Here is an 8643-nt window from a genome sequence, read left to right on the forward strand (position 1 = left end):
ACATATGAATAGGAGAGTTTGTCACAAAATATCTTCGACATTTTTCTTGACGTTTACTTAAAAGCTATTATTGTTTGTCTTCCAAAAAAGGCCAAGCGTTAAGTATCCCTATGTGAAATTGATTGCATGAAGAGTGCGCAAGTCGCAAGGCTTCCAAGGAAGTGGGCGGGATTCAGGGATGGGTGACCCAGACGCTGGATATCCAATGTTATGCCTTTTCCGTCTAAGCAAGATATGTGTGGGGTGAGTATTTTCCGGTTTGGTGCTAATTTGTGGAGGAAAAAACGGCAGTGCCAGTATTTTATTGGAAAGGAATCGTAGATAGTTAGGAAATATCTCCAACTAAGAGTTCCAGGAGGCAGTTCTTTCGCTTCTTTTTACTTTGGTTTCTAATGTATTTAGTAGTAGTATGTCTAAGCCACTACGTTTCATAGTTTGTTTGTTTTTTTTTTTCACAAAATTGCCGCTCTACTCCAGAATAGTGTGGATGTGAGCACAATATATAAGAAAGATTTCGCAACAAACCCGGAAGATAGCCAAAGAAGAAACAAAGAATGTTAAAGATGACTCACTTTCAACTATGTCATATACGACATCCATATTCCCGCCAGATCCGTGATTCTATCCGAAAATAGAGAGCTAGTCAGTTCTGGAACAACACTTGTTTTTATTCCCGAGTGAGAGGATAGAATAATAGGTCGCATTGTAGTATAACAGGTAGAAAATGGCGTATAGAACACAAGTTATGGTAACTTGTAATTTTTCGATCTTTCGCTCATAAATGATCTATGTGCTTGTCTGATGTCTCCTCTTTGTTTACAATATCTTATCGAATCGATATTCTGTGTGCTGGAAAAGTGCGGAATACTTGTTGCATCCTTCGACAACGTGTACTAACATCTATGTTTGTTAATATTTTACTAAATATTTTTAACAGGCATAGGTAAGAGTTCACTATGTTCTTGTGTTTACCTATAAAGGAGCTATTTTCTCATTCTGTTATGTTCACTGCTGATTCATGCAGGATTTTGCTACTGTCTGTCATTTTCCGGAGATCTTTTGATTGTTTCAGCCCTCGTGCTGAGGATATGGATATGAGCGTAGAAGCCCATCCGGAAGTACCGACAAATGAAGTGATTCAAGCTGAACCAGACAATGAAGTTGAGATGGTCACAGCAGCACCAGAAACGGAAGGATATAACACACCAGTTAGCAAACCAACGCCAAGCGAGTGAGTCGGTTCGAGCAATTCTGTTCTTTAGTACGTTTCTGGACGTCTTGTAGGAATATTAGAGAGAAAAGATATGATAAATATGAAAACGAAGAGAATGTAATTGTGGAGTGTTATCGATCGTTATGAGTCATTTTATTCGAGGAAAACCGTTGAGATTCTAACTGAACAGGATTTAATGCAATATATCTGACAAAAAATGACTTTTTGGAATATCTAACACCGTAATAACCAGAATGATCGAGAAGATTTTCATAAAATTGCCAGGTAAGACATCTGCTGTGCTGGTTCCAGTAGAAAGGAAGCAAAATTCCTTCAGATTGCTATCAAATTAGCTTTTTATTTCCTCCTCATCACTCTCTATGATGTCTGTGGAATTTGACGTTCCGCTGAGTTAATTGGAATCATTGACGAGTTAACTGCTGGCAATAAAATGGCGGTTCCGACGTTTTTTCTCGATGGTAATGAGGAGGCAATTTCGAAGTTTGTATTGCAATTTGCGTTCTAGACTTCGTTTATCGTTAGCGAGGCTTCAGCCGGATTCACTGCGCGTGCGCACCAAGTCGGACAATAGTTCAAAAATTACCATTTTAAACTTTCGAAAGAGTGCAAATATGTTTATCGTTTTGATAAGATTGCTTTAGTCATTCTAATGGAACCGTTCATTTTTGCGCTACGGTTGATCTAAAGCTACTAGCGGTGGTTATTCCTTGTTTGTTTATGAATTTTAGCATTTTTAAGTATTATAATAGCGGTGATGAGGTAGAATGTGGAGTATTGGAAGACTACTGGGAAGTGGGACAGTGATTTATTTAGTTACGAAGTAGGGCCCTGCTAATTTATTTCTAACTGATTAATTTGTCTTTTAAGGATAGCAAAAAAGATTTCGCTTGAAAGAGATGCTTTCTTCCTTTTCAGTATGATTCGCTTTCCTCTTTTTCTAATTTTCTTTCTCAATATCCACACTAAAATGTCAACTCTGGTATGCATATGGAAGATTTCAATTAGAAAGTGATTCTTGAAGAGTGTTTTCCTCCTTTTTCATTTTGGACTTTAAGAATGTTTTGCCTTTTAGAACTGCTTTTACTTTTTGATAGGACTTGAAACTGTCCATTGATGATTTGGATGAAACTCATGAATATATGAGAACTTTCTTGTGCACTGGAGACTGGCAGAATACAAAGCGGAGAATGTTCAAAAAATGTGTGCATTGCGTTAGCGCTACTGTATCTGAAGATGATGTCGCGAGTGAAGGAAAATGTGTAGGAGCTCTGCATTTGAGATGGAGGAGTCAGAGAGATGTGGTGCTTTTGCTTTTTTAAATCACGAAAATTAGCGCGAAAATTCATAATTCAGTAGGATAAGTTTTAAAATAGTCCTATAAATTACGCATTTCTCGTGGCGAGTAGATAAATGTAATGTTGTCGACATCCAAATGTCTCTTTCGTATTTTAGGAGAAGTGGAAAGTGTGATGTGTGGAATTGCGTAATTTTGAAGAGTTCAGAAGAGGCAAATGTGTGTAATGGTTCTAATGTAATGAAACTCACCTTAGACTGTTCAAACAAGACAGAGGACATGTGTACAAGGGCCCAACATTTTAACCACAGGAGAGTTGTGAATAGAAGTACGGCAAAATTGGCAGAATATACGCTGAACAGCAGAGGAACATAGGTGCAGCGGCAGCAACTGTGGGCCCAGCAATCGATTCCTCTCCTCAATAAGGCTTCTGGTTTTTCCAACTACTCGTTTGACAAAGAGGAGGAGGAGGAGGGCTGTCCTGCTGCTGCTGCTGCTGGTTGTTGTTAGTGGTTCGTACCACGGCATGTAGGCGGCCACATCGATTCGGTGGAGGTTTGGTCGAAAGACTGAATACACTGCCAGAATCCATTTTCCGCCTTGTGACACCTTATCGTGACAAGTCGAAGTGGTCGGTTGCTCTTATCTGGCTGAGCAGTGTCGAGCCGCGCTGAAGTAGCGCCATCGCACCATGGATCCGCCAGTCGACAATGAGGAGAATGAACTATTCAATAAGGGAGGCACATTCACCAGGTGGGGTTAGACGTATGATTGCGAATTTCCATATTCGATTAATTTATTTAGAGGTATTGTGTATTTGCACAGCCTAACGATGGGGATTTGCTTTCTAGGGGGTGGTTCTAAAGCTGTATGTAGAGAATGAACAGAACTAAAGCTTATCATGTCCAATCGAACGATCCAATTTTTTTTTTCGCATAGTTCAGCCTTATGTTGTGAATCTGTATTCTCGACAACAAAAGAGTTGAAAAAGTTCCTTGTTAAGAATGTTTTTCTCTTCACTAAAAAACATGATTGCTGGGGAGTCAGTCCCTGGAACCAGTTTCTGATGCGTATAAAATAGGGGAAGCGCGTTTTACGATTTTTCCTCGAAATAAATACGATGAATGTCATGCTGGTCAATGACGGTAGTGAATGACTTTTTTCCCGGACAATTGTAGGCATGTTTACCATATTAACTCTCAAAAACGAAACAGCTTGCAATGAAATAAATTTAATGAAAACTGGGAGTCCATATGAGGAGTGTGGGTGAACCAGTGAGCTCACCCGTACCACCTCTTTCGTAGAGATTGGATTTCGGGACATTGTGATCACCAGTTTTGTTAAGATGTTTGGACCACAACCACGTGAAATTCAGGTGAATCCTGTCCGCTATGCCGGGTTATCAACGTAAGCTTTTGTAGAGAACTAGAGGTTTGTGCCCGCAAATGCAAAAATTATATCTCTTTGGTACACGGATTTCTGGTTTGCAGAAAGTCACTTGAAGGAAACAAGCAAAACGGGTTCTCTTGAGTTTGGAAGTTAATGTTCCGCTTAGCTCTGCTAACAATAGTGTTGCAGACGCCAGAGCTGATCCAGATCCAGTATATATCCGTTAAAGTGGAGAGATGTTTACACCCATCGCTTATTTTATCGCTTAATCAGTAGGATAAGATTATGGAGTTCACATCAAAATCGGAATCTTGGTTAAGATTTGTCGTTCTTCTGAGGATTCTTTCAGATCTGTGGCATATCTGTAATCTCCTGAATTTAGTAACTTAGGTAAAATGGCGGAGTGAGAATTTTGCAGTTGGTTGCGACATGCTGTTTACAATTATTGTTTCTTTTGTGCGGCATTAATAGTACCATGCGAGCTTGTTTAAATGATTTTCCTAGCAGTATTCTAATGAAACCTTACGTAATGAGGTGCGGTCACAAGGTCATCATTTCTTTATGTGTTCTTCTCACTAACGAGGAGTTGTTTCCATACTCTGTCTTTCTAACACTTAACCTTTCTTGGACAGGTTTTAGTGGTGATGGGACAACGATTGAAATTAACTGTCGCCTTTATGTCTTCTCTGAATGCGAAGCACTCAGAAATCCCTTGTCTCGTTCTGAAGTACTGTTTACTTAGCTGACAGAGTAGAGAATATCGATGGTGTTCATGGTAGAGTCAGAGGAACGCAGTCAGGGATTCACTAATCCCGTACAGTTTGTACAACCCCAGCGTCATGTAAGTTGTACTGAATTGTCGTCGTTTTTTGCATCATTCTAAAAGGGTTTACTGGGAATCGCGAGAGACACGCGACAGCTTAGAAATGCATAGAGAGGCATGCTTCAAGCAAGGATGTGCAGGAAATGACTTGCTATCACGATTCGGCAGTAAAACGGCGTATACGCTTTTTCCCTATGTTTATTCCATATATGTATATTGTTTATATGCCCGCTCGAAGAAATGAGAACTTCAAAAACTTCGAATCAATTACATTATTTTGGTGCGATGCATTAGAAACACTAACTACGACCTTGACTTGTGATAATTTGATTTAGGTCGGACTTAACAAGGACGTTCACACGACGACCTGCGATTCCAAAGGACATCTCGCCAATACCTGACAATTCGATGCCTTCAGCTGCCGACACTGCAAACCCCAGGTTGGTGTATTCCGAGAAAAATTTCAAATTTTTAGCTGTTTTCCTTTTTTGTTTTATTTCCCATTTACTCTTGCTTCTGAGAACTCCTACTTTCAAAATAGTTGATTTTTCTGGAGCATTCAGTTAGTTGTTGCGGTTATGCATGCATTGAGGTTTACTCACGCTCAAAGATTTGAGTTCATAGGTCCAGTGTTTTTGACGAAGGGTACAACTGTCACTTTCTGCAGTTTTTTCTTTCTTTACCGCTCTGCGCTCATAAAGTTTTTGTCTCCCATAACATTCCAGTTAGAAGGGGACTGCGGGGAAATTAGCTGTTTATTGGAGCTAGAATAATCAATTCCACAGCATCTAAACCTTCCATGTGGACGAAAAGAAAAAAAAAAAACATTTAACTGACTTGGGCTCACTGGCTAAATTACTTACAATGGAAACAGGGGAGAGTAACAGATTTATAAGTAATTTACTACCCTACACTTATTTAGTTAACTATTGATTTTGATCAAATAACTAGAATTTTAGCTGTTGATTCAGGGCGAATGTGCGCTCGAGTCGTCAGAAGACAATGACTATGGATCCGAGTGGTACGCATGAGCTGAGGAAGTTGTTTGCAGATGCTAGGGTAAGTTTGAAGGTCCGAATTTTGTACTTTCTCTTTGAATGGGAATTTATTGACATTTTTCCATCAAGATCAAAGTACTCATTTATTTGATTTAAATAAGGAAACCAATTAGAATCATATGCGATTCAGCAATCTGGGATGTCACTAGACGATCTGGAAGCAAAAATTGTGGATCTGTTCCGAACCAAAGACGCAGAGCAAAACCTACGCCTTGCTAAGGTTATTAACGGTTTATGTATAAGTTTTTAAAGGCGCCTAAAAGTAATAGTGATGTACTGTATTATGCAAAATTGTGATGGTTTCAGGCAATGGAACAGGTTGAACATCACGAAAAACATGAATGTCGTAATGATGAGGCGAATTTAATGGTATATCGAGCGTTAGTGGCAGAATACGAAATGATGATCGAAGAATTGACTTCTGGAGCTTGTGAGAACTTTCTGTTTACAAGAGAAGTCAAACCAAGAGAAATTGTGCTTGAAGTGTAAAATTTAGGGAAATTTAATCTATTTAGATATTCACGTCGGACGATTAGAGGAATATGGGTATTCGAAGAATGCAGGTTGTGGAGCTAATTGCAAGGCATCAGCGTAAGTAAGACATAAACAATAAATCTGAATGTTTATATTCATTTGTATTTCAAGTGAACGTGATTCCATAAAATCTGAGTTGGATTCGTTGCATGAAGACTACAGTAAGTTGTATGATTCATTCAAGAGACTTCGGGGAGTTGCAGAGGAGCAGAAACAGGTGATTTTATGTTTCTTTTTTCTTTGTTTGTTTCCATTTATAGTTAATTCTTTCGGGAGATTTTTTCATATTATACTTCTGAGAGCGTAGGTGAATGAGGAAGCGAAAAGTCTAGGCATAGTGATAGATCATTGGATCCGCTCTGTTCCCTTTCGAGTTTATGAATTACTGATCTACGTAGTTTTGGGGAGTCCACGACAAAATTTTTCCTCACGTTTACCTCGTCATATTTGTCTGATTTTGGTGAAATCCAAGATCGTATAGGTTGAGAAAGCTTCGTGTGCAATGTTTGGTGAAGTATATTCACAAAATCTTATTTTAGATAAAGTGATCCCGAATTTCCTAGTGTAATTTACACCAATCTCATAGTAATTATTTTCGAGCTTTGGTTGTTGCTGCGCAAAATTAGTCCGTGAAAAGGAACCAAAAGAGTCATTTAATGGAGAGTTAGGTTTCCGCATATTAGTTTCTACAGCTGCCGTAAAGGTACACTTACGAAAAAAATCCAACCAATTGGAGATATGGTATGCACGGAAAAGCACACATTTCACGGTCATTTGTGCATTCATACAGATATAAATCGTTTCACGCCACATTCAGAGGAATGTGTTGCGTCGTTTTGATCGAAAGCATTTCATGAATCAGGCAGGGAAGAAAAATTCTAGCATTCCGTCTTTTTTTTTCTGCATCGATAAACCTTGCTCGGCCTTTACTCTTCAAAAAACCTTGTTTCGAGTCTAAACTGACAGGCGAAAAATCGCATCATTATGAACTATTCATGAAGGAGCGTTTTCGCTTCTGTTTCATATCCGTGCTTCGTGACACGTGAAAATCTTTATGTTGACAAGGATACATTCACTGAAGTTTTTTTTCTTAATTCTGAGTGTCAAAAAATTATCGTTATCAGCTGTAAATGCTGTGAATTTTCATGTCCGTATATCTCCTATTTTCCTCTAGGACTCTAGCTCTAAGAGTAAAATTTCTTAAGAAATGGGACTTGAGTGTCATCCATTAGAGGAGCAGCATTTACTGCGGCAGTGGTTTAAATTTACTGATTAATGAAAACAAATGTGTAACTACGTAGCCTTATCGAAGCCAATATTCGAAAATAATGAGTGGATGAAGCTCATCATGACATCAGGCATAGTGATATTCAATGAATTTATTCTATCCGTACAAGGATTGCATGCCCGTCATTTTCTCCCCAACCTCTACCAATATTATATTGCTCAATTTTATACTACAGCCGATACTGTATGTGTATACATAGCTTCAACTTACATTTCTTAGGAATACGCTGCATTACACGAAAAATATGCTGAGAAAGTGGAAGAGAACAAACGCATACAAGGAAAAATGATTCGTTTACGTGAAGATGCCCAGAATAAGCTAGAGATGTAAGTGGCTACGGTAGCTGGGAAGAAATGAAATGAGAGCACATTAATTTGGTGATTTAAGGGCGTCGAAGGACATGGCTGATTGTCTTCGGGAACGAGATGAAAGCCTAGTAGGCTTAAAAATGAAGGTACGACAGCTTGAAGTGGATCTGAAATCAAGTCAGAAGGAGCTAGAAATTAAGGCAAGTTGAATTTCACTACTATTCTTCACATAACAGTGGAATGTTTATGTCAACCTATTGTCGTTTTATTGCACTCTCACGATGATGGGACTGATTTTTTTTTGTGATGAAAGAGTGCATTGAAAAGACAGCAGCATTAGAAGGTTACTCTCATGCAGATATTTCGTTTTCAATAGAAATAGCCCCTAAAGGATTCTTAAAAGTTTTTTTTTGCGTGTTCAGTGAAAAAAAAGGTTTAAAAAACACTTCAAAGTGAGAGAGATCCAAACTTACTCACAGAAGAACGAATTCTACTTGCACGATATTCTGTTAAAAATAAGCTTTGGAAATGGAGGTCTCCAGCAGGGGACCTATAGTGGTACTCTAAATGAACAGATCTTCCCCAGCACTTTTTCCTTTTGTTGATATGGCGCGCATCATTGTATCTATTCCAGAAAAATGAAGCCATCGAACTTCGAGACATTTGCAACCAATTGATGTCACAAATCGAGCCGGGTTCGGATGTGGAGCAGTGA

General features: G+C 38.8%; 1 protein-coding gene across 1 annotated transcript; it reads left to right on the plus strand.

Moving 5' to 3' along the window:
* Nucleotides 1–902: 902 nt before the first annotated feature.
* Nucleotides 903–8643, plus strand: RB195_004141 (uncharacterized protein; the record flags this gene model as incomplete). Its single annotated transcript, XM_064179605.1, has 11 exons — nt 903–943; nt 1073–1231; nt 5076–5180; nt 5712–5799; nt 5929–6018; nt 6105–6228; nt 6314–6389; nt 6444–6549; nt 7840–7946; nt 8008–8128; nt 8563–8643. The coding sequence occupies 11 exons, from the start codon at nt 903–905 to the stop codon at nt 8641–8643; spliced, it is 1098 nt and encodes a 365-aa protein (XP_064033136.1).

The sequence above is a fragment of the Necator americanus genome, chromosome I (assembly GCF_031761385.1).
Source record: "Necator americanus strain Aroian chromosome I, whole genome shotgun sequence".
NCBI lineage: Eukaryota > Metazoa > Nematoda > Chromadorea > Rhabditida > Ancylostomatidae > Necator > Necator americanus.